This window comes from Lepidochelys kempii, chromosome 3, assembly GCF_965140265.1.
Source record: "Lepidochelys kempii isolate rLepKem1 chromosome 3, rLepKem1.hap2, whole genome shotgun sequence".
Classification (NCBI taxonomy): Eukaryota; Metazoa; Chordata; order Testudines; family Cheloniidae; genus Lepidochelys; species Lepidochelys kempii.
This window is the reverse complement of record NC_133258.1, coordinates 129890684-129917962: the sequence shown is the minus strand read 5'-3', so window position 1 is coordinate 129917962 and position 27279 is coordinate 129890684. Positions and strand designations below refer to the sequence as shown.

General features: G+C 42.5%; 1 protein-coding gene across 1 annotated transcript in view; it reads right to left on the bottom strand.

Moving 5' to 3' along the window:
* Positions 1-5018: 5018 nt before the first annotated feature.
* C3H1orf198 (chromosome 3 C1orf198 homolog) overlaps positions 5019-27279 on the bottom strand; it is a 32131-nt gene continuing 9870 nt past the window's right edge. The window contains exons 3-4 of the mRNA XM_073338021.1: positions 10869-11411; positions 5019-7679 (exon numbers count right to left, since the gene is read on the bottom strand). Of these exons, the coding sequence (XP_073194122.1) occupies positions 7623-7679; positions 10869-11411 (600 nt within the window). The 3' untranslated portion in view covers positions 5019-7622. The remainder of the gene's footprint in view (positions 7680-10868; positions 11412-27279) is intronic.

The following is a 27279-nucleotide window of genomic DNA, read 5'->3' as shown; positions in this document are numbered from 1 at the left end:
TGGTGTCTGATGAAGCGAGGCCTCCTTAGGTTACTATCCAGGGGCGTGCACAGAATGTTTTAAAATCCTTTTTATTCCTCTATCTGCTTTGTTCCTATCCAGTGACACTGGAACACGTTAAATAGCAGAGGTGCTGAAACCCAGCCCCATTACCCCGTCCGTAACCCCCCACCTCCCTGAGCTGTGGCCGGGACCGGGGCCATGTCTCCGGGGACGAGGCTGGGGCTGGCAGCTGGAACCCTGCGTAAAACCACTGGTCAGGTTCCTGAAGGGAAGAAATGATGGCATCCAACTCAGTCTGGCCTTCCAGGTAAGCAGGGTTGATGCACAGGGTGCCGTGGCTGAGGGCCTGGACTAAGGCCTTGGCTACAGCGGTTATAGGTGCTGATTCTGTGAGTTCTCTGGGGCTGGAGCACTTTATGAGGAAAAAATGGTGGGTGCTGAGCCCCCACTAGCAGCCCCTGCATCAGAACTTCCCCCTCCCCCGCACGCCTCCTGCCCACCCGTGGGTCAGCGCCTCCCCCCAACTGCAATCAGCTGTTTCACAGTGTTCAGGAGGCTCTGGGGGGGGGAGGGGAGGATTGAGGATGTTGCATGCTCGGGGGGACGGGGGTGGGACAGGGCGAGAAGAGGCGAGGTGGGGTTGGAGCGGGGGCAGGGTGGGGTGGAGCCTTGGGGGGAAGGGGTGGAGTGGGGGCGGGACTTGGGGCAGAGACAGGTGTCGAGCACCTCCCGGCACTTTGGAAAGTCGGCGCCTGTGACAGTGCTGATGGTGTGTAAGGTTTGTGTAGCTACAAGCCATAGTGAAAAGCAGGCTGCACCCACGCTGCAGCATGTAGCTACACACAGGAGAGAGAAGCTCTGGTAGGGGGAGGCAAGAGGGAAAGACTGCACTACAAAGTTCATTCAGCACGAGTTACGGTCAAGGTGATGCGTGACTGTTGCCAGCAACTCATGGCATCACATTGCGCTCTGTGGCAGCTCCTATATTGACTGCGTAAATACTGCAGGATAAGGTGTGAGGTCAGTGTACAGCAGAGCGGGGTCCATGCTTATCGTGCTGTGGCATCCGCACAGGTAACCCAGGTTTATGAAACAAAGTGCGGAAAATGCTTGGTTTGTTTGATTTCAGGGAGGAAAGTGCACCATGGGAGGCTAATGCAATGTTCCCATAACCACCTGTGCCCATGTTTTTGTCCCATAAGGCATTGCAAGCCCAACCCAACATTCCACTCAGCTATATGCACTATGGGATAAGCTACCCACAGTGCAGTGCTGCGTGCATCGATGCAAGCCCAGCTCGTGAGGATGCACTCCGCCGACACAATGAGCATAGTGTGGACATGCAAGACTGACTTGCTTAAATTGGAGGCTCGATGTCGACTTACATAAAGTCGATTTAACTTTGTAGTGTAGACATGGCCTGAGATGTGAAAATTATCTCACCTGTGCCTGCAAAGAATTGTGTATGTGAAAAGGGAGACCAGACTCTGAAATTCTGCCAAAAGTATTAATACAGGTAGTTGTAAGCAATATTGAAAGTTTATACTTGTACTACTGTAAAATACAAAATGTTATGAATACTGTAACAAAATATAGTAAGAGTTTTTTTCCTTTTGGCACAAAAATATTTAAGATGAAAAGAAAAGCTGGGGAATAAATTAAAAAAAAAAGCAGAGTGGGGGAAGTTAAGAAAGGAGGTTTTTCTCTTAAGTGAGCATTCTGAATTACAAGGGGTGAAATCATAGCCCCCTTGAAGTTAATGGCAAAACTTCCTTTGCCATCAATGGGCCAGGCTTTTACCTTTGATCTTCTGTTGTCAAAATAATTTACAAGCCAACAGTGTACGTGTACAGACTTCTTTGCCTCATCTGAGTATAGCTGTGCAGATTTACCGAATCTCAAGGTTCTGCCTATTTCAGGGCAACTACACCTGTATTTCTCCTCCGTGATCCCTCGAGGGCATTCACTTGAGGTTTCTAACTCGCAGCCATCACTACTGTTGGATGGAGACCCACCTGACTGGGGGGTTTCAAGGCTGCACAGCTCCCTGCCTTACTTTCATAGCAGCCACAATCAATTACTGACTTACTGTCATTGCAAATACATAAATTCACCATGCTGAATTTTTCCATTTACCTTTGCTCCAAAATATGGCTTGGGTTCACAGCTATTAAGCTGTGGTAGTGTTAAATTTTAAATGTGTTCTGTAAATCCTTTCATGTGTTTGTTCTACAACACTTTTAAGTTTTGCTTAGTACCTTTTGCTTTGCAGGCATCTCAAAGGTCTTTATATAAAGCATTGTGTCAGACTGACCAGAGATAATTATGTGCATTCAACAATACCTTACGCTCAGCCAGATGCTTCAGTGATGCCTGTTCCGACTGGGAAGTTGTTCTGGGCGTTGCACAGGAATGGTCTTATTTTGTACAGTTCCCAGTTGCGTTAGATGGTTAGGAGAGGGAAGTCAGGAGAAATGTGGGCTCTGATCTTTCTCTAACAAAGTGGTGATGCAGTAGTAAGCCACTAAACTTTGAAGACAGGCTGGCTAGCTCAGTTGGTAGAGCATGAGTCTTAATCTCAGGGTTGTGGGTTCAAGCCCCATGTTGGGCATTTGATCTTGGGAGAGGGATAGCTCAGTGGTTTGAGAATTGGCCTGCTAAACCCAGGGTTGTGAGTTCAATTCCTGATGGGGCCACTTAAGGATTATGGGGATTGGTCCTGCTTTGAGCAGGGGGTTGGACTAGATGACCTCCTGAGGTCCCTTCCAACCGTATGATTTCCTGGCCCCAGTCACAAGACATGGGCCAAGGTTACAAACAGTTAATACCCCTGTCACACAGCAGAGATCAATAACCACTAATTCCTGCTACACCTCCCTCTTTGTGCCCTGTGAAGGGGAAGTAGGGTTAGGGAGTAAGTTGGTAATTCTGTGCAGGACTGAAATGTAGCTGGGTCATTTGTGTTTATCCTGTTTTTTTTGGGTTTTTTTTTTAAACTTGTCCTGTCCTCTCTTGTCCTCTTGATCCTGGCATCTCTTTGAAAAAAGGGAACATGAAATATCCCAGCTGGGCAACCTACAGGAGAAGAGAGAGGCATAACCTCAAACACTAAGGGTATGGCTACACTACAAGGCTTTTAGCGACACGACTGTACCGCAACAAGGCCCACAGTGTAGCTGCTGTTTGTTGTCAGGAGAGAGCTCTCCTGCCGACAAAGCACTGTTCACACAGGCACTTTTTGTCATTTGGGAGGGGGCAGGGGGTGTTGTGCGTGTGTTGTTTTTTTTTTTAAACACCCCGAACGATAAAAGTTTTGCCAACGAAGTGCCAGCGTTTTGTAGACAAAGCCTAAGTGGAGTAAGGGCCCATTGTCCTCTCTGCTCCTGCAGTGGCCCCTCTTATGGCTTGAAATCTAGAGATGGACAAGGAATGAACCAACACATCCTTCTCCCCTCCCCACATGAATACAGATCACCCCAGCACTCACTTTTGTATAGTATCTGCTTCATGCTCTGGAACCCCAAGGTGGCCTTTTGAGACAGCATTAAGAGGCCCTACCACTGTGACACCATGAACTGAGCCAAGCCACAGGACTTCCATGCAAACTACCCTGGTCCTTGGTATGCATCTCCCCAAATCTGAGTATTGAGATCTGAATCCCATGTATTTTGAAATAGGGGGTTTGTTTAACCCCTGATAGAATAATACAGTAGAAAGCATCTGGTCCAAGCTATGTGTTTTTTCCATGTGGCCAAGGATCTGTTTGACAAATCTTGGTCTCCTTTCTGACTGGTACAGCCATCATGCCCTCTGTAAAAGCAAAGTAGGAATTGGAGGGACTATGATGAGTTACCAACAAGTATTTATCCATTTTTTCCCTTTTAAAAAAAAAAGTGGAACAGCCCTCATGTACTGACATCCATCCTACCAAAAACAAGTTATTCTCTTCTATGTCAGAGGTTGGATCTTCAGCAGGTGTAAATTGTCCTAGACCCGTTGACTGCAATGGACCTAAAACAATTTATGCCAGCTGAGGCTCTGCCTCCTGTAACTGTGGAAAGAACATGCCAGCTCCCTAGGTTTCCCCACATCCTGCCTAATACAGATGCAGTTAGGACAGATCCTGCTTGTTCATGTTGTCTCTCCATCTCAGATTTTTTTTTTCTGCTGCTGACTTAAAATTCGGTTCCTTAAAATGATTTCTAGAACCCTTCTGATGTTGGTAAAAATTCAGACATTCATTTGTTTTGTAGTTAAGTAATCCAGCTCAGAATAGGCGTATTTCTGGTAAAGGAGTTTTTGTGGAAATGTTAAATTAGCAGCTGCAGGCAAAACTGTGTCCAAGATTATTTATTGCAATTCATTGCTACTGCTCATAATGAAAACAATTAAGGGGCGTAAGTGATGCCTCCATTTTATGGGACATACCTGAGATCTGTATTTAGCCATTCATGATACTGATGCTTATGGATAAAGTAAGTTATTTTTTAATCCATCTTTATTCAATATTTTCTGTTTTTCCATATTGCAGCTGCAATATCTTCGTTCAGGCTGCTGATTTAAATGGATAGAATAGCTGCAGGTTTGGGTGGTTTTTTTTTAAACTTGCTTTGGAAGGCTGCATAAGTATCAAATTCTAATCTTTTCATTAGTATTTCAGTCCACTTTATAATTAAACTAGATGGTGGTCTGTACTAAGCTCTGAATTTAATTCTCTTCCTTCCTCATCCTACTGGATAACATCACAGCTGTTCCTAAAATGAGATCATTCTAAAGTTAAAAATAAAAAACTTTACTGCTTTTTCTAATTTTTTATTACATTTCTGTAGTATTAAATACATACAATGATCAGAAAGATGGCAGGATAAAATACCTATATTTTGAAAGTTCAGAATTGTTCAAGTCAAGTCATCTTCCCCCTACAATACAATATATGGTTACCAAATATAGTCTACAACTCTGCTGGAGGGGAGGTAAGGAGCCAGCAAGGTACAGTAAAATAAGCAATGAAAACGTTGTTTAAAGTGGATTTATTAAAGGTTTATTAATAGAAAATGTGACCAAGTACAATTTTTCCGTAAGAATTTTTAATAAAAAAACATATCAAAGAAAGGGAGGAGCACTAACTCTCATCAGAGCACAGCAAGGAAAAACCTATTGTGATGAGCAAATTTTTTGCAGCATGTTCTACCAGCTAGTCCCAAAGTGTACAATATGCATTACACCAAAGGAGGAAGGAAAGAAAGAGCACAGGTCAAAGCAGATTATACATTTTTAGTCTTTTTAGCAGAGATGTATAAGAATGCTCCTCCCAACATTGTGGAAAATTTCTTAAGGAGCCTCAACTATTGAAGTAAAGTTAAAGTTTATGCCTCCTGCTTGGATTTAAAGCATTTATTGTGTAGCCAAATATTTCAACGAATAGAAAGCACTTAGACCTGAAGTTCTATTAGTACCTGTGAAATGCATGTTAGTGTCATTCATCAGTTTAAAATTTTTTTCCAAGGACTTAGTCTACAAAAAAAAAGTACAAATCTGCACCATTTACTACATCTGTAGAATTTGTGCTCAAGTTATAATTTTAATGCCAGATGAGTGTAACAGCTCCAACAAGAGTCATTTAGAAACATTAAACTGAACAGCAAAAGTTGTAAACATCCAGGCTCATAGAAATCTGGCAAAAATAAAAGGAGCAAACTTCTCAAGTTTTCTCCTGAACTGCAGAGTACTAATACAAGACCCATTTTATAGCTTTTTTTTTTTTTTGGGGGGGGGGGGGGAAGGGGTACATATCAAGGAGGAATGAAAGAAAGAAAATTCTAAAATATTATAAGGCTATGCTACTAAATACACTTAACCTAAGTATGTGTGGCAATTTAGCATTTAAACAAACTTGAATGAGGTTTCAGCTTAAGTTCATTTTATTACTAGAAGTGGGTATTTTTGTTTTGAACGAGGCTAGATTTTGAAATTAGTATTCCATTAGGCTCTACTGAATAACTTTTTACTGCTGTTGATACCAGCCTATGTCTGTCTACAACGCAAGCAATACAGGACTGCATCAATCTGTAGACTAAAAAAAATTCCAACTCTTCCAGTACCTAAACAGACTTAGATCATATAGGACAACATTCCCCAGAAAGAACCAGCACATTTCACAGTGTAACTGCCACTGTTAAAGATTACAAACTGTCAAATGTCATCCCAAGGGAGACCTAGAGGAATTATAATCTAGCTGGTAGAGACTACCCATCAATTGGCCTTCATATAGCTTTGGCATGGACTCTAAATAAAATGAGTCACGTTTTGCCAGCTATCACAAACAAACATTCTGGGAACCACTTACTGAGGTAAAAGTGAAAGGTCATAAGCCTTCGGCATCAAAGAGACCATTCACTGGTTGTGCGTAAGGGGAATTAAGGCTTCAAGGCAAGGTAAACACAGTTGGAGTCAGTGTGTAAATCATGCTGCATTTCAGAGATGGCAGTTCAAATGACAGCTATAGTCTCAGTTTTCTATACTGAACACCAGCTAAGGATCATTCAAAAACAGAATGGGAAACCAGCTTTCCAAGTGCCCCATCTCCCCCCCACCCCAATTCTATTTCTATCTTAGGAGCAAACATCATCTGAGTGTTGGACATCATGGAGAACGTATCCACAAGGGAAAAGAGCACCAGAAACAAGATTGATTTGTCCTCCAGAGGAATGCCTGTTTTAAAAGGGTACAAACAGCCTTATTGCTCTGCTTTACCACAAATTATATCAGTTTACTGTAACAAACTTAGGTGGTAGTCTCTATTCCTGGAGATACTGGTGTTTTATTCCAGCATTTCTGCTAGCAGGAGTTATGTACCGTACCAAGGGAAGCAGTGGCCTTTGTAGGTTTGCATTTCCCTGAAGATTGTTTTTGGTTTTTTTACTTTATAACCCAAAACAAGCAATATTCCCTTATGTTTTACAAATATTTCCCCCAAAACAGACTTCATTCCACCTCTTGAGTACAGCTGCACTGCTACTTTAGACCAATTCTTGTGGCAAAACCCTTGCCCCCTCTCAAAAACTAGTGGTAGAGAAATTACTGACAAACTAAATATACAAAGTTAATACAATTTTTAATATGCTTATTTTTCCATGCCTTTTTTCATTATACAGTTACCTGAAGGAGGCATGACTGTTGTTTTGGTAGCTTATTTAGAGTAATACCACATTTTGATTTTTGTAGTGACCTATGGAATTGTTTGAGCCATGCTGGCTAGGTTGCTACTGAAAATAGAAACCTGTTCTTCATAGATTCACTTTTTAAATATAGAGGTTTTGATTAGGGGTTTGGGTTTTTTTGGTCCTTAATACATAAATTGGTAGAAAATTATTCCCCCCAATACAATAACTATTCAACTTGTAACAGACATTAAAAAAATCCAAAATGAGAGTACACTTCTATCACTGGATCATTTTAAAATACAAAATTGCATCTGGTCTTATAAAAATGTTTATACAAAGCCAACATTGAGTTTGAAACTTTTTATTAAAAAACACAGATGCTAGTAACTTAACATATAAAGAGAAAGATGCCCCTTTTTCTTTCCAAAAATTGCTCTGAACTATTTTGGAGTATCTTTACCAGTTGTCTAGAAAATCAAAGCCAGTCTTCAAGATAACATTGCTTGTATTAATCTGTAAGAGAAACACAAAATTTAGATAATTTTAGCATTTTCTTTAAATCAACAGGATCAAATGAACTGACTGGCCCTTAGATCTAAAAGCGTGTAAATAAAATTTTTAAAGCCCATAAATTAAGGCAGAGAGTCTACCACCATTTAACTTTCTTCCCCTGTACTCCTGCATGCTTGAAAAGCATCTACACTGGAAAATACTAGACATATGTAACCCACGTATGATTGAGGAGCAAAAAGGTGTTTCCAATTATCAGAGTAATACTGTGTGTTCTACTGGTCAAAGGATTTCTTTATTCCTTCTTGCTAACTCACATTATGATTATTTTTCAGGACGGGGGGAGGGGAGGGACATACATAACCCATCAACTGTACATTCTGATTCAAACAGATTACTTATTGTGTAAGAACAACATTATCTACCCACATGCTTCCAAGTTCAGAAGGTCACTACTAAGAAATTTAATTGAAATCTTACACACTTTCATACCGCTGGAGTATGCCATCATAAAATGAATTTAGGGTTTATGAAAGTCAATTACCCTGGAGATGTCATCTTTTTACAAAACAGGTGCAACACAAGATTCCCCACACTGACTTCCCTGTTGACGCACTGAAATTTTGACCAAGAAGAATCACTTTGGGGTCAAGACAATCATACTTGAACCAATTAGAAAAAAATACATTAAAATTCAACACAAGTTACTATGACAGGGTATATTACTGGCCATTAATACACACTTCCGCCAGTATTTATTTGCAGGGAGAAGCCAAGAAACTCCCCCACCCCCCTTTTCAAAAAAAGAAATAGCTTCCTAAACATTTTTCTTAAATTTTGACAGTTTGGTAAATATTGAGCAGGGTGTGCAACTTTGACTTCAGTGGCCTCACATCAGCTCCCTACAAATTTCACAAATAAAATGGCTTATCTCTGATCTGTTGTAAGGAATGAGACTGTAAACCAAGTACCTTAACTACTTGAGGTATATAGTGATACACCACAAACAAATACTAGAATGTATTAGTGCATAGCCCCTTGAGGCAAGCTGTAGCAAGCAATGAAATAAGCAGTTAAGACATTCATTACCACATTTACACTCCAGTTTGCCTTCTCAACCTCATGTAAGTCTCCTCTGCCACCCATAGCATACACATCTTTGGGATTACAGACCGATGGTGGATGGCCATCTGGAAGAGCAGGGGATGGGGATGAGGTGGACTTAGGCCATGTGCAAGGTCTCAGAACTCAGTGTCTCTGCACCAACAGTGCCATGAAGAGCCCTTAATGCAGACACCTCAGCAGAGACACTTGGCTTTTCCAACACTGCTGCCTTTGTGCACCCAGGAGAAAAGGCAGCAGTGTCAGAGGAGCTCCTCCAATACCTTGATGCAGACACAATAGGCTCCTCTCTCAAACCAGCTTCTGAGCACAGCCCTGGTTCCCATCACCCAAGCATTTGCCCATGAGCTTCTTCTCTCCCAGCCTCCCTGCATGCCTCCCCCATGGCCTCTTAAAACACCATCTCTTCCCCAGAGCATACCCCCATAACTCCTGTTTGCCCAGCCTGCCTCCCTGGCTCTCCAGGGTCATATGCAGAGCACAGCAAGTGAGTCACATTTGGCAAATAGACCCCCACAAAAATTCATGAATTTCCCCATCTCGTTTTTCAGACTTGCTGTAAGTCAGTGAGCCAGGCCGGTTGCATCAAAAAACTGTAGTAGCTGATAGACCTGAGCAGTTATCTAATTTTGGCTCTTCAAAATAGCTGTTTAAATGTAAAGCTTCAAAAGTGGCCTACATCTGAGCTATTATCAGAATGCAAGGTTATGAAGTTTGGAGTTTGTGGGAACTGTGGTTGTTTTAGCCAAAAAAAAAAAAAAAAAAAAAACCCTAAACAAACAAGAGAAAACAGGGTGAAATTTCAAGAAGTGAGGGTTTTTACACAGAAAATTCAATTGTCTTCTAAAAAGTTAGTGTGTCAAATTAAGAGTCTACTACATTCAATAATTATAAACGCAAAATGGCAGTTTTAATCCTGCTTTAAGTGCAAATCTCAATGCAACCTTAATTACTGAATTGTTACTAATACTTCCTTAGTGTGGTTTTTAAAGAAAACTTTTCAGTGCCAAAATAATTTGCTACAGTATTTGTTATATAAAATTTTGTATGTAATATTTATCTGAGGGCCTTCTGCCTTAAAGGATTCAAAATCCATTACAATGGTGGTTGAAGTGATTCCTGTACAGTGGAACTTGTATATATGTTCATAAAGTAACTACCTCCAGGAGACACCACGACACGCTACACAAGCAGGAAGAGGGAACAGTGAAAAAGGGGAGGCCTTTCCTAGTATTTGGTTTTTAAACTACATATTTCTTTCCTTCCTCTCCCCATTACTTAGGTTGGATGCTGACCAAAATCATATCCTGTTGTGCCTTTCCTTTTCTCAGATGAGCAGCTGCTTTTCAAATAGTTCCTATCAGGCAGCTGAATTGCTTTCAAGATGGCTTTTGAGTTGAAAAGGCTGTTATGAACTTGCTCTACTCCTGCTTTAGCCTTTTCAACAGAACACATTTGAAAGCAGCCCCACTGGGGAAGTGACTGCTGGGCAGCACCGAGAGGGGGAAAGCTTTAAAAACAAATCTAGCTGCTTCAACTCATCTCTCGATTATGCTGCCTTTCGTTTAGAGAACTTCCCTTGTTCACCCAAGTACCTCTAATTTCTAGTTTCAATTGGAAAAGCTTTAAACTACAGGAGTATCAAATGAGCGTGAGACTTGCTATTCCAAGTGAAAAATAACCCTAAATGTTCCTTAGTTTCAACTGAGTATGGTATACTCATTTACTGTCCTAACTGTTGTGTAGTTTGTCTTTAATCAGCTGCTGTGTTCTATTCAGAAAGGATTGCCATTTCAGAGGTGAATTGGTTTTGAGTGTTTACTGGATAAGAGGCTTTATGTAACTATACGATATTACGTATTCTATATTAAAAATACACATTCCAGAAATAGACAAATTAGTGCATTTGGTTGAATGGATTTCTTCAATCTGCAGCATAAAAAAAAAAGACAACAAGCTTAGCTAGCGTTTAGTGCTCCACAGAATCCCTAATCTTCTTGAGTGACCTCGTTGGACTTGTGTTACATACTCTCAAAAATTAAAGATAATGGATTAAATAGTGGTCCTTACCTGTCCAAATGTCTGTGGGTCTGAAAGCATCGTTCCACTGGCATCTTCATTTTTTGATCCTGCAGATGCAAGTTGCTCCGGTTGTTCAGGAAGAAAGATGTCATCTAGAGTGCTAGTGGAGGGCTGACTGGGTCGAGGTTTCTCCCATTCTAGGGATGTGGCAGGAAGGCTTGGGGTGACAAACTTTTCTTGTTTAGCTATGCTGGACTTCTCAGCTTTAGTTGTCTCTTTTGGAGCAGACTCTTGCCTGTAATATGCTGGAAGGGACTTCTCTCCTTTCTCCATGGATTTGATCTGGCTGGGGGTCAACGACTGGAACTCAGACTGTTCGCCTTCAACCTTTGAGCGCTCTGCATGTATCTTCCAGAAAGATGACTCTTCTTCCTTCCTTGCTGACATTAGCCCATCGGAGCTAGGTACCTTATTACCCTGAGAAGATTTGGGGGCCTGGACACTGGGAGCTGCTTTGACTAGTTGCCTCTGTTCATTTTGTGAACCTTGTTCTTGTATAGACAGAGATGCAACACTGAATTCCATCTGACTCTGTAGGGATTAAAGGGAAAAAAGCAATGTATTTCAAATCTCTTCACAAAGGCAAAAATAATTACATTATGATTGAGATCAAAGGTGTGTAATTGGTGATTTAAGATACTACAAGGATGGTGCGTATATGTTAACATTTGCACCTATGCCAAAGGGCTTTTAGGATAGGACCAACCAAGAGAAAGGCAGTTTTCTTCCAAGCTTCTACACCCCTGAACTACTGAATGAAGAATCTGACAGAATTAAGTCTTATAACTCCTTTGCAGACCACACACTAGAGGAGAGGTAATCACATATATTTGAGCAATCTGATTCTGTCCAACAATAGACAGTGGCTAATGGATATGTTTAGAAAGGCATAGAAAGTACCTTTAATAGGACTTCTAAGGTGAGAAACTTTATAATGTGCATCAGGCAAACAAGTTTCCATTACCTTCTTTGAAGGTCCAATAATGGGTTAGACATTACAACTTCATCTAATTCAGAAACAGTGGGACATATTTATTTAACTATACATGCTAATTAATTAGTAACAGGCATTCTATCAGTTCATTATCTGTTTTTAAAATTAAGAGTAACAGCTTTAAAAAAAACAACAAATGTACACTTTTTTCAGAGTTACAACATTTTGTAACTTTGTGGTTATATTGTTTTGTACTACTACCCTCAGTGTAATTAATTCCCAAGAGATCTCATAGAATCATAGAATATCAGTGTTGGAAGGGACCACAGAAGGTCATCTAGTCCAACCCCCTGCTTGAAGCAGGACCAATTCCCAGTTAAATCATCCCAGCCAGGGCTTTGTCAAGCCTGACCTTAAAAACCTCTAAGGAAGGAGATTCTACCACCTCCCTAGGTAACGCATTCCAGTGTTTCACCACCCTCTTAGTGAAAAAGTTTTTCCTAATATCCAATCTAAACCTCCCCCACTGCAACTTGAGACCATTACTCCTCGTTCTGTCATCTGCTACCATTGAGAACAGTCTAGAGCCATCCTCTTTGGAACCCCCTTTCAGGTAGTTGAAAGCAGCTATCAAATCCCCCCTCATTCTTCTCTTCTGCAGGCTAAACAATCCCAGCTCCCTCAGCCTCTCCTCATAAGTCATGTGTTCTAGACCCCTAATCATTTTTGTTGCCCTTCGCTGGACTCTCTCCAATTTATCCACATCCTTCTTGTAGTGTGGGGCCCAAAACTGGACACAGTACTCCAGATGAGGCCTCACCAATGTCGAATAGAGGGGAACGATCACATCCCTCGATCTGCTCACTATGCCCCTACTTATACATCCCAAAATGCCATTGGCCTTCTTGGCAACAAGGGCACATATCATTGTATCAATGGATAAAGAAAACACAGCTATAGTTGTTGTGACCAGTGATCTTTCAAAAATAGTGTAAAGATTGTCAGTAGTGATTTGACTTTGAAAAGCAACAACCGCATTAGTTGTTACTTTACTTACGAGTAGTTTGTTATTACTATAATATGTTGCTGGTACCCTGATAGTACTCCAGAGGGCACAAATAATTTGAGACAGACAATTTATATTTTGTAGAAAGCTGGTTTTACAAAACTTACACATTAAAATGTTTTCATGTCATGTTTCAGTGAACATGTTTTTACTTAAATATTTCTTTGCAGTGCTATGATCCAGAACACAACAGTACTGTAATGAGTGTCAGAAAGGGAAACAAGTCTAGTTACATTTTCCAAATGCAAACAGTAAACAAACAGCAAAAACGGTGAAAAGTAAATTAGATTTATAAAATCATTACAAACCTAACACTACATGGTCTTAAGGGGAAATGTAAGGAGTTTTGTAAAATGAGTTTTTAGAAGAGCCCTCTTCCAACACGAACCTTCTGTGACAAATCTGCTAAGCATTAGACTAAGATTTCTACCAACCCCTGCCCCACTGCACATTTGCTGCCTTCTGGCCAGATAGGTAGAGAAAGCAGATTCAGAAACTCCATGAAAAGACCATGAACCAGGAAGTGACTGCACACTTTTGGGAAGCAGCAGCAGCATGGCTATCCATGAGCTGCAGGGAACAGACATACAGGGTGAAACTCAGAGGGAACTACAGCCAGAGTAAGGCCTGGTCTACACAACAAAGACAGGCTGACATAGTCACTTTGCATTGATCTAGTTGTGCATGGGTCTGCGTTCAAATTTGTCTCCTACCATTGTCAGTGCCCAGTTATGGCAATGCAGTAACATCACCTCCCCAAACAATGTTGAGTCATGCTTGGCAAAGTGCAGGGATAGACACTGCGTGACCTGTATTGACCCTAACACCCTCCAGCAACTGTCCCATAATGCCCAACATTGAACACTCTGGTCACAATTGTGACCTCCACTGCCCAGGGGGTCACAGAGATGGGAAGGCCCACTCCTCTGCTTTAAAAACCCTACAAATTTTTGAAATGCCCTTCCCTGACTAGTGAGCACGCTTAGTAGCTCTTCATTGTTGCATGCAATTGCCCAACCTACCATGCTGCATACATATCTTGCTGCAGTAGAAAGGAGAGATATTGGATCTCTTGGGCCTGTGAGGAGAAGAGGTTGTACAGGCACAGTCACGGAGCAGCTGTAGAAATGGGAATGTCTATGAGCAGACTGTGTGGGGGACGCAGGCAAACGGGTATGACAGGGACCAGCAGCAGTGCCAAGTAAAAGCAAAGGAACTACAACAGGCATACCAGAAGGCCAGGGAGGCCAACATTCAATTTGACACCAAGTTGCAGACCTGAAGATTCTACAATGAGCTGCATGCCATACTTGGCAGACACCCCCACCAGCACCCTACAGACCAATGGGGATACCTTGATGGAGCTTGAAATATTCTGCCATGAATAGTGAGGCAGTGGTGGATGAGGATGGGTGACATGTGACCGGGGGAAAGAGGAGTCCAGCTATGCTGCGAGCCAGGATCTGTTCCAGACTCCACTGCAGTCCAGTCAGTCCCAAAAGCTGAGCACGAGCAAGCCCGATGCACAGGAAGGAACTTCAGAGAGTGTGTGAATACATTTCCCATTACAATGTTTAGATGTACAGATGGTGCCAGACCCCAACACAGCAGGACACAGGTAGCAACTTTTCATTAATTTACTTGTACTAGAAGAGGTAGAGTTGGTATCTGCTTTTCATTCCTCTGTAGAGTTAAGGAGGGGGGCCGTGCAGAGTAGTTTGTTTATGTACACAGCGATGTCCCTTGAATCCTCTTGAGAGATCTTGATGAAATTTTCATGAAGGAACTCTGCAATCATGGTTTCTAGGGGTGAAAGCCTTTTTTCTTCCTCCATGGTAGGACACTTCCCCATGCCAGTCAGCGATAACCGCAATGGTGCCTGACGAAGCTAATGGACTAGCAGCATACGGGCCAGAGTGGCTTCAGGATGCCACAAGCAGCTGTGCTCTGTGTCTTTGTTACTTAAAATCAGCACTGCCTGTGGAAAACAGTGCCAATATTCAGAGCCACTGCCCTGTACTTGTACCCCATGGAAGTAGGGGCTGAAATTTGACTCTTTCATGCAGTTGAACAATTCCCTCCCCACTGCCCTGCCCCCAAATACCTCCTGCTAGGCCATATTCACTACGGCTAGGACTGGAGAGCTGCACTGTGCACAGGTGCTCCAAAGTTGAAATGTCAGAAAGCATGTCTCGTTTAAAACCTCAGGGGAGCAAGGCAAGGGAGTTCCGAATCTTAACTTTTGCTTTCCGTTGTGACTATAAATACGATACCTCTGTGTGTTTTAGCTGTAGCTGCCACTGCTGTGGCTTTCTGGGGTTTCCCCTCCTCACATGCAGAACACCTGAGCCAGATAAGGAGAAGGATGAGGACATGGGAGGATATGTTCAGTGCAAGCCAGTGCTGCATCAGACAGTGAGCAGATTCACCTGGAGGGTGAATACTATGGACAGTATGGAGAAGGAAAAAGAGTGGAAAAGAGAGAGGCCGAGGAGGCCTTGAAAGAAAAGGAAAGGGAAATGTAAATGAAGCTTCTCCAGCAGCACAGATGCTACAGACTCTTGCTGATCTATAGGTTTAACAATCACGGGCTCACCTCCCTTTGCAGTCAACGGAGAGCTCAATTTTACCATTCCCTATACACCCAACATACCATGTGGCATCAGGGCAGCATGCCTACCCCTACCATGCCACATTCAGGACAGTAAGGATACAACCACATCTTCACTTACACTGACCTGTGAAAGCCACACTTGCTGTATCTGCAGCCAAAATGAACGGAAATGGACATGAATGTTCTTTCCCCTTAAATTCCGTTCATTAATTTATTTCTGAGTTTTTATTGTTTTTTATTGCACTGGTTTTGGTACACAATTCATCTTTATTACTTCAAAACATATGTGCAGAATGCCTAGCGCTACTGAAAGTGTCACTGATCCTATGAGTTCTGTGGGCAAACAGTGTAATCATCATAGATGTACAGCAAGCACTGAAAAATTAATAGATGCATTGATAGTGTTATATTCATAGATGTGCACCAAGCACCACACAATTCCTAAAAGCCCCCAAAACTTTTGGGCACATAGAACACAGTCCATCACACCATATCACTGTTTCTGATTGTTAAAGTTCTCTTTTAAGGCCTCCCTCAGCCACATAGCTCCATGTTGAGCCCTTCTAATCGCCCTTGTGTCTGGCTTTTTGAACTCAGACAGCCATTGACCTCTGCCTTACACTCTGACAGCAGCTTTTCCTCCTTTGATGTAGGATACAGCAGGCAGCTATAACCACTGGGGTATTTTTCTCACTGAGATCCAATCTTGTAAGTAAACAACACCAGCGTCCCTTCAATCTAATCTACCAAAAGTGTATTCAACTGTTATTCAGCAGCTGCTGAGCTGGTAGTTGAATCTTTCCTTGGTGCTGTCAAAGTGGCAAGCATACAGCTTCATGAGCCAGGTGAGCAAGGGGTATCCTAGGTGCCCCAGGATCATTACTGGCATTTCAACATCCCCAACAGTAATCCACCAGTTGGGAAAGTAAGTCACTGCTTGCAGCTTTCTAAACAGTCCTGTGTTCTTAAAGATGTGAGTGTCACACAGCCAACACTGATGCTGGTGAAGTGTCCCCAGTGAGCCACACTTGCATAACCACAGAAAAGTAGCCCTTTTTGTTGATGTACTGTGGCAAGGTGGGCTGGTGTCAAAATAAGAATATTTGTAACTGACAGGTTCAGTCACAGAGATCCTCTTGAGACTGTCACCTGGCATGCTGAAATTACCCCCAAGTCCGTTTTCCCTGCCAGCTTGGGACTTCCAGAACCCTGCCTTGTTGAGCCAGACACGCTAGCCTGCTACAATACAGACCCAGGGTCTGGGCCACACCCCCAAAGCTGCAGGCTTTAAATGAAAACAGCTCTGCAGGTGACCTGACTCCAGCACCCAGAAACCCAGCTCTCAATGGGATCCAAACCCCAAATAAATTCATTTTACTCCGTCTAATGCTTATACAGGGTAAACTCATAAATTATCCACCCTCTATAACACTGATAGAGAGATATGCACAGCTGTTTGCTCCCCAGGTATTAATCATTTATTCTGGGTTCATTAATAAACAAAAGTGATTTTATTAAGTGTAAGAAGTAGGATTCAAGTGGTTTCAAGTAATAAGGCATCTACTGCTCCACTGCAGTTGCTGAAAATCCATCCAGCATGTCCTGCACATTGCTGAGAGTCACAGTCCTGCATAGCAGGAGACAGTTAAGGCTCTGCACAATTGCATGACAATAGACTACACAATGGATTTTCCAACTCCAAAATGATTTCCCACTGACAGGTAGCAATCCAACACTGCAAGTTCCCCAGAGTAATCACCCCCCACTCTTCAACCCTCTGTGCAGCTCTCATTCTCGTTTTCCCTGCCCTGGGCAGCTGGGGTGAGCTAAGCGCACAGATCCAGGAACGTGGCCTTGCGCATCCAAAAGCTCTAGAGCTGCTGCTCTTCATCTCAACCATGCATTACAGTCGATCCCACCAGTCAGTGCTTCTTTCTTAGGCCCAGAAGTGATGCTCCATCATCTGCAGCTGCTCCGTGAACACTGACAACCACCTCGAACTGGTTCTCACTATGTTCCACAGCAATATGTCCTCCACAAAATTGTCCTGTGGCTCTTCCTACGGCTTTGCAAACACTGGAGGATTGTGTGTCCTGTGTTTGCAACACTCATGACAACAGTGCAGAGTTGTGCGGGCTCAATGCTTCTGTCAGAGATGGCAGACAGGAAACAGCGCCATGCAGGTTTGTGGGATTTTAAAAAAAGACAGAAATTACGGGGTGGAAACTGTTACGTGCTAGGAAGTTGTCCCCTTGCTCCCAGTCATACCTGCATGACTCCTTTCTGCCCCACCACACATTGCCAACATTTCCCAAAATACAGTGTGCTTGATGATGGCGAGTTGCACACTGATGGTACATCGCACTGTGCATCAACACAAGCACTGCCGGTGAATACACACAGCACCCACAAAGCCTGCCAAGAATACACATGCATGAGTGATATACTAACTGCAGTGCTTACTGCGATCCATCAGGGCTAGTGCCTACAAGGTACAAGAGTAGCAGCTGAAGTGCCTTCAGCCCTTTACACCTGGCACACTACTGATAACCTAAAGCAGAGATGGGCAAACTATGGCCCGTGGGCCATATCTGGCTCACGGGATCATCCTGCCTGGCCCCTGAGCTCCCAGCCCTTCCCCTGCAGCCTCAGCTCACCGTACCGTCAGCGCTCTGGGTGGCTGGCTGCAAGCTCCTGCCAGGCAGCATGGCTGTGAGAGCTGCCGGCCTGCCCAGGTGCTCGAGACTGCCTGGCAGCGTGGGGAGTGGGGGGGTTGGATAAGGGGAAGGGAGTCCTAGGGGGCAGGGGTGTGGATAGGGATCAGAGCAGTCAGGGGACAGGCAGTAGGGGGGGGTTGGATGCAGGGGTTCTGGGGGGGGTCGGTTAGGGGACAAGGAGAAGGGGGAGTTGAGGGGGTTCTGAGGGGGGCAGTCAGGAGGTGGGAAGTGGCAGTGGCCGGATAGGGGGCAGTGGCCAGGCTGTTTGGGGACGCACAGCCTTCCCTACCCAGCCCTCCATACAGTTTCGGAACCCTGATGTGGCCCTCAGGCCAAAAAGTTTGCCCACTCCTGACCTAAAGGTTTGGTGTACCACAGCACTGAGCAGCTATTTCAATTAAATTTAACTAAAAATAGTTAAAGCTCACTAAAGATTATATGCATTAACATTATTCCCATTTCACTTTACTTGTCAGTCCATCTTTTTAAATACATGAGATGGTGTCCTCAGGCACAAATATAATCCCATAAGATCTCATTTTCACTGGAAATGTGTTGGGACCCAATTTTGCACTCCTTGTACACACGAAACTTTCCTGGAGTTCCAAGGGAGACTTGATCTTGCATTTCTTGCACACCCAACTCCTATTTTTCAGATATACGTAAAATTAGAAGTGTGAATCTTAACTTTGGAGCTAATTGTCATAGTGCACATTTTGCCTTGCACTGGTCAGCAGTCTGCTACACAACTGATTCATGGATTAGCATCTGAACTCTCCAGAGAATTGGATTAATTTAGTGGCTTTACACATCCTACATAATTTATATGCAGGAGAGCAACACGTAACTGATAGCCTGAGTCTTGTAGTTCCACGATTAATGTATGAAGTGATCTGTGTTATCAAATGATGCAGAACACAACCAACATGGGACTAATTATAAAACAGTCACCATGGGTGAGAGAGAGTGAAAGGACATAAACTGCTCTAATCATGCCACTTGAACAAATATTTCAATAAAAAAAGCAAAAGAACAAAAAATAAAACTTACAATGCTTCAAAAGTTTGTGTGTGTGTGTTTTTAAAAGGCACATTGGTGTGTTATTAGTAAAAGATTTCCCTCCATTACTAGTAAAGGTAAAAGCTGCAGAAGCAGATTGTTACTGCTATAGCACTGAGGATATTCACCTTGTGTGCCACTACAAAGACACTTAGGAATACTGTCCTGGAGAGATTTTACAATCCTGAATCCCAGGTTCATGCTTTATGATTTTGTTTTGTATAGTAATAATTTGTTTCCACCACATACTCTTGTTTCTAGTTAACTCTCCATTCTTTCTTAATTAAACCTAATTTTGTTTTGCCATAAGTACTCACAAGTGCTGTGAGACTTTACAGGAGTGGTGATTTAAGGTAAAACTAGTAAACTGAGGTACACTGCACTGAGGGCAGAGGATCTGCAATTTCAGTGAGTAACCTGTGTCAGGAGTTGGATATCACAGGGGACCAATTCAATGAGACTCGGGGACCGGGTTGCACCTATTGTAAAGCTGCAAGGTGAAGACAGGGCTGGCATAGCCCAGAGGAGAGCACTTGAATGGCTATAAGGATGGTGGTGTTAGGGAGCTTATTCACAGGCAAGACCCCCTCATGCTGGAGGCAGGAAGTAACAACATGACACACAGTCCTGCATACCCCAAGAACTGTCACACTCTTCTTCTTTCAAGTTTCAGGAGATCAGGTTTCTGGTTCAAAACCCATCACTTTGCAAACCAGAACAAAGGTTATAGAAGGATAAAAAAAACAAAAAACAAGACTATTTTCCAACTATGCATTTTGCAATTTAGCCATCTCTGAACACTGAGTCAGAGGCATCAACTAAACTGGTGGCCAGTATAATCTAGCCCTGCCAATCCTGTAATGCAAACATCATGACTAGGGCCCTACCAAATTCAGGGTCCATTTTGGTCAATTTCATGGTCATGGGATTTTAAAAACTAATAAATTTCACTGTTTCAGATATTTAAATCTTAAATTCCATAGTACTGTAACCATGGGGGTCCTGACCCAAAGTGGGGTTGGGCGGGGGTCGCAAGGCTATTGTAAGGGGGCTGTGGTACTGCCACCCTTACTTCTGTGCTGCTGCTGGTGGCAGAGCTGCCTTCAGAGCTGGGCTCCCAGCTAGCAGTCGAGGGAGGTTCCCAGAAATGGGTCTGAACCAGCCTCGGGAGCAGCCCGTGCAGAGGAAGAGGAAGTCCTGTCCCTCCCCATCCCATCTGGGACTAGCAGCTGGAGCCCAGCACGCAGTAGGAGCCACCAGCTGGGGCGCCCTTAGCCCTGCCCCTCCTCGGCTCCAGACCCAGCGCTTGGTAATTAAAGGGGACTTGGTGTGTGTGTGGGTGTGTGTGTGAGAGAGAGAGAGAGAGATTGACCACAGCATCACACTGACCATGGGGCACTGGCGGTCGCCCACTTGCCAGGCCATCCCTGCCCTCCCCCCATCCCATGCCACCCTAACTTCTGTGCTGCTCCTGACAGCAATGCTGCCTTCAGTGCTGGACTTCTCACCAGCAGCCACTGCTCTCCAGCTGCCCAACTCTGTAAAATCTGGTCTTGGGGGAGATCAGATTATTATGGTCCATGACGCATTCTTCACAGCTGTGAATCTGGTAGGGCTCTAATCATGACTAAGGCTAATATTTAGTGATTGTTTTTTTTTGGTAAAAGTCATGGACAGGTCATGGACAATAAATAAAAATTCACAGCCCATGACTTTTACCAAAAACACCAGTGACTAAAACTCTACCTCTGGGGTCCCGCTGCTCAGGGGGACCCCTACTGGGGGGCCCCTTCTCCAGTGCTGGGGGTTGACTGCCCCCTGGCTGGTGCTCCCAGGGACCGCTCTCCGGACAGCCTCCAGGTGGTCCCCAGGGAACACTGCTGCTTGGGCAGTCCCCGGAGCTGGGCGCCCCAGAGCCAGCTGCTTGGGGCCACCCAGCAGTGGCCGTTGTGGCTGGCCCCGGGGCCGCTGCTCAGATGCTCCCCGAGGCCGCCCCCAGGACCACTGCTCGGGCAGTCCGCAGGACCAGCCACTGCTAGGGCAGTCCCCAGAGCCAGCTGCCTGTGGCCTCCTGAGCAGCAGCTGGTGCGGCTGGCCCTGGGTTGCTCCAGCAGCAGCCGGTGTGGCTGGCTGTGGGGCACCCGAACAGCTGGCCCGAGGGCCATTTGCTCCGGGGGCCCTGAAGTCAGCCGCACCAGCTGCTACAGAAGTCACGGAGGTTGTGGAAGTCACAGAATCCGTGACTTCCACAACCTCCATGAAAGAATCACAGCCTTAATCATGACAGATAGCTCTTACCTATCTACTACAGGAAACTTGATTGAGGTAATCTGTAAAAGGGGACACTGTATGTTTGCCTTTCTTAGTTTTGCAAGACAGACCTACTGTGCATTTAGGTTTGTGTTAAACACTTTGGAGGCCAAGCTATTCTCAACAAGATGTTTTTACAATGAAGGACTGGCATAAGTAAAGTCATTATGCTAATGGCCATCTTTCTTTCTTCTAGTAAACAATGCAGGATATTAGGAGATCTGGCTCCAGAGAAGAAAGTGTTATGCTTAAGGCACAGGACTAGATCTCAGGAAGCCTGGATTCATTCCCCAGCTCTGCCACAGATTCTGTGTGACCTTGAGCAAGTCAGTCTCAGTTCCTCATCAGTAAAATGGAAAAAATCCTTCCTTTCTCCCATCCTTTGTCCGTTTTGCTTTTTTTTGTAAGCTCCTCTGCCTGGGGACCGTCTCTTGCTACATGTTTGTACAATGCCTAACACAATGGCATCCCAATCTCAAGCTGGGGACTCTGGATGCTATCATCATTCAAATAATAATAATAAATAATCTTATGCATGCATAGATGTGACAATGGAAAGCTTAATGTCAACAAGTGTAAGAATAAAAGAAAAAGGACTGAAGCAAAGATGTTACAATTAATTCGTATTAAAAGGAAAGTATAAAATATGGCCACATATGGGAAGCAGTGGCTTTACAGCAGCTAGGGCAGGAGACTGGAAGTCAAGATTCCTTCACTTTATTCCTATTTCCACTGCCAAATCACTATGTGACTTAATACCAGTCAACCTATCCAGGCCTCATTTTCTTGGTATAACTGAATTCCATCTTTTATTTCCCAAGAGTATGGCAAAGATTAATACTTGTAAAACATTTTTTAATCCTTGCATGAAAGGCAATAAAAGTGCTCAGTATTAGTACAAAATGCATGGATTTTAAGTTAGAGTTTTGGAAAGAAGGAAGGCAGGCGAGAATCCACATAAGCACAACGCAGCCATAAGCACAAGGTGATAAACACCAGATTTGGTGGTGAGATTATCAGGCACATAGTGTGCATGTTAAGAGTGCACCATACCCTCAGAGCCTGAGATAATCTTACTGTATAAAACTAGGTCTTGGTTCATAAAGTCTATACTAAAAACAGAAAGACTAAAAGACACCTACGAGCTATTTTTTACATCTTATTCACTTACCAGGAATGTGTAGGATTTTACTGAACAGATGAGCGCACACAGCCAAAATAAACTGCTTGGCTTGGCAGTCTCAAGATATCTAAGTTGTTGAGACAAAGGCTTCAGAAACACTGTCAAAGAAAGCTCATTTTAAGCAGTGCCTAGTATATTAAGCAACAAAATAAAGCCCAGTTTACTCAAAGGACAAAAATATTAAAATTAATTAAAATAAGGACCTCAACTTGCTGAACAAAGAAACAGAACAAACATACATTCCAAAATAGCACAGCCATGCACAAGAACAGTGATATAACAAGGATAAGAATTAAAACCTCTAAACCAACAAAGAACCATCAACAGGTTTTAAAAAGACTCCACAGAAAAAAACAAAACAACCAAGCAACCAGCCATTCAAGACTAAAAATACTTTGAGTCCATGTCCAAAATAAAATACATGAGATGCACATTACATAACTTCAGAGATAGTGTCCACCTAGTCCCTACTAAACTTGTGTTCCAGTCCTCACTGGTTTAAATCTTTGATTTGGAGCACAAGTTTCCATATCTGAAATGCTGAGAACTTTTAATCGATTTTGGTACCCTCTACTGAAGTTTTGAAAGACAATTAAATAAAACCAGAAAAATCATGTAAAGGCAAAATATAAGTGACAGGAAAGGATGATTATATGATTAAAAACTTCCTCACCATTTCCAATGCCTTGATAATAATCATCATGCTCTAAGAAGGGTTTGTTTGTTTTCAAAGTGCTTTACAAATGTTAGTCAAGCCTCACAAAAACCTTTGAGAAAACAGAAGGACAAGATTTTCAAATGTTAATTCCTAAAGACAGGCACCCAACTCCATATTTGTGCACTTCAGCTGGCTGTGCCACATGCCCGTGGAAAAAAAATAACCAAGCTACATATTTAAGTGCCTAAATATGGATTCAAATACCTGGTTTAGCACCCACGCTTGAAAATACTGGCTTAGTGACTTTCCCAAAACCACAAAAGGAAGCGTATGTCAGAGCCTGGATTTAATCTGTTGAATTTCTACTTCCCAAGCCTGTGTTCAGACCACAGAACTGACAGGGAAAAAAGCTTTCTGTTCTCACAAACAAGGGCGTAGCTAGCAATGAAATTTCCGTGGATACTGGGTAAGCTTTTGTTCCACCATACGCTACCTACAGTATCCTCATAGCCTCCTGGACTAAGCCTATAAAATGATTGCTAAATTACTAGGTACAGTTAGATAGAGAGATCTAGAAATAGAAAGGGTCTTTAAAAGTTTCCAAATCGTTATATACACTGGCCTCAAAGTTAAATGAACTATTATGGTATTTGCTTGCCTTCAACCATGTTTCACAGTTGGAAACATCATGCTGTAACCTAAGGGAAATCACCGTTTACTCCAACTCCCTGTGAGATAAAGCAATTCTTTCCAACTTTCTCCCTACTCTCTTAGTATCTTTCATAATAAACAAGCTTGAAAAAAATCATTTTTAAAATATTATTTCAATTAATAATTTTTTTATGGTCTTAAATTTTTACTGTTGCAGGAAATTATGTGAGGGTCAGTTAATTATTTGATGACAGGAGATGTTGAGATTCAAAGAGCTAAAGCTTTATAACTGTTACAACACAAACTGTCTACATCACATATCAAAATATACAAAATAAATATCCTTAACTCTAATAAATTCTCAGGCAGCATTTTTCTTACTTTACCAATCTGTAAATTTCTATCATCATCGATGGAAGTACTTTTCCCATCAGTTTGTGTGTGTACAAACTCAAAGTTTATCAACATTTACAGATAAAAAACTAATCCTTCCAAGTTTATTAATAAAGGTTATGGATGACTGTTGATAAGGCTACTTTATAATTTCTCTCACGGTTTGTATGATTTTTATAGTATATGCTTAAAAGAAAGATCAGGACTTTCCCCCCTTACATTTAAATGTCAATCTTTAAGTTTATCACATTATTCTCCTCACATAAACCAAGGCCCACTCACATAAAGGAGAAAAGATTTAAGAATACCATTCACCACAAAGCTATAAAAATAACTGCTACAGGAATGAGCAGACAGGGGGAAGACTGAATAGAAATGAGGAATGCAAGATGAAATATGGATTTTTTTTTTTTAAACACAAGCAACTCAGACTGAGAGAGAACTAATCACATAAATAAGTCACAGTTTAAACCAGCTAAGAAAGCAGGACTGAGTCACAAGAAGCTAGATTCAAATATATATGAAGTGGAACTCACACTGTTACTCTGCTCTCCAGGTATAAACCTTCCACTATTGCACAGATAAGCAACACACTTACAGCGTCTTCAGTTACAGTAAAATGGAAAACTGCACCTCAGTAATAACTAATGACGGAATTGGTTAGAGAGGCAATAAAATGACTCCATACAATTGAAACTCTAGGGGGTGGGGGGAGAATTTAACTAGGATTTGGTAATAATGGAGAATTTCCCACACCACACATGCTAGGAGTGCTGGTTCCCCAACATGCCTCCTAAAATTCAAAGGCAAGGAAATATGTATCTTTCATATTATATTACAGGCTAAGAAGGAGCTAGATAGTCTTGTGTGGATTTTAATTGGATTTTCCTGCATATATTACTCCTAGTGGAACAAGGATACTGTTTTTATATAGTGTCTGATTCTAGATGTACATAGGAATATCGCTGTATCCCTATGTCCTCATTTAATTTTATATGTAAATCCTTCTGACAGAATTAAAAATACCCTTTTATGTCTGTTTTTAAATATAAACTATTTGCAGATGAAAGACTAAACACTAAATATGGTATATTCGTCAGAATGGCCCAAACTCAAAAAAGTCTAATGAGTCAGCCGAAGGAAGGAACCTGACAAAATGCAATGTGTGGGGAAAATGTAGCATAAGAGGGGAAAACAAAAAATCCCAGAGTTGGAAGAAAGGGACTCCGATTTGATGCTTCATTCAATTTTTCACTTAAGAGCAATCTGCTTTCCTCATAAACTAAAAAATAAAAATGTAGTATTTGATAATATAGTGGATAAAAAGATTTTTTTGAAGTGCGATGATTTTGAAATTTCTGTGTAAAATTCATCCATTTTTGATCAGCTACAGAGCAGGTCGAAAAATCTTAAATTTAGAAAAATGTTGATGGGGGTGGGGCAGAGAGAGAACAAGTTTTTCTTGAAAATTTTCATGAAAAGAATTTCCCCTGCTCTTTTTTTCCCCTAAACCAGCTCTGTTTGATAACAATTTAACTAAATCTTGACAAAACTCAAAAAACAGACTAGCAAAAACAGTTTAGGAGCTGCTGTTACAAAGTGGGGGGAAAGTTTTGATTCAGTTCAGATTAATTTTTTCAAAGCAACTTGTAGCCCAGTAATTGCTTTACTTGTATTATCATAGTGCTTAGGACCCCTAGTCATGGACCAGGCCCTATTGTGCTAGGTGCTATATAAACACAAACCAAAAAGATGGTCTCTTCCCCAAGGAGCTTACAATCTACACTGTATTCTAACATTTTAACCTGCTGCATATAAATGTGCAAGAAAGGCCACCCAATGTGCCATCACTCTGGTTAGCTGAAGCAAACTAGTATTCCTTAAAGTTTGGTAGATGACAACCTCTCCTCTCTTACTCCTATCCCGCAGAAATAGGGATTTTCACTTCATTCTCGGATCTTCCTTTTGCCAGAGACAGAAGTTTCTTAAAGAAAAAGATGAAGGATGCCAACAGGCAACACTGTAAATAGATACAGTAACTTAGATAAACACTTTATTTTAGTTAAGTTGACACATTCACGCAGCCTCACTAGTTTATTGTTGCCAACCTCCCGACATTTTAGTAGTTTCATCAGTGGATAATCGATTGGGCTGGAGTAAACTTTAATCACTAGCTATACAGGAACAGTCAGAACAAAACAAAAACTTTTAAACTGAGATTCTCTTCCCTAGATGTACTGTGCAACCATCATGGTTTATTAATTATCTTGACTTTAAAAGCAGACCAGCTACCACGAGATGTAATATTTTCCAGGAGGTTGGTCATAGATATAAAGGATATACTAAGAGGTATCAAGATAGATCCTACAAACATTATCTTATGAAACTGTAAATGTAACATAACTCCATGAAGACCACATTCACTCCTTATTTCTGCTGTTTGTGATTGTACCACCAAAGGTAAAGGCCAATGGCAGTACAATTTATTACTGATTATCAGTAAGGAGAAGAGTTCAGCATTCTCTGTATCACTGCTACTCTTTTCTTGACAACCACACCCCAATTTATGCATAATGCCCACCATCTAGGCCAGGGGCGGCCAACCTGTGGCTCCGGAGCCGCATGCGGCTCTTCAGAAGTTAATATGCGGCTCCTTGCATAGGTGCTGACTCCGGGGCTGGAGCTACAGGTGCCAACTTTCCACGGCTCAACCCCAAGCCCTGCCCCCACTCCATCCCTTACCCCTAGGCCCCCGCCCCTTCCTGCCCCCTCCCCTGAGCCTGCTGCACCCTTGCTCCTCCCCCCTCCATCCCA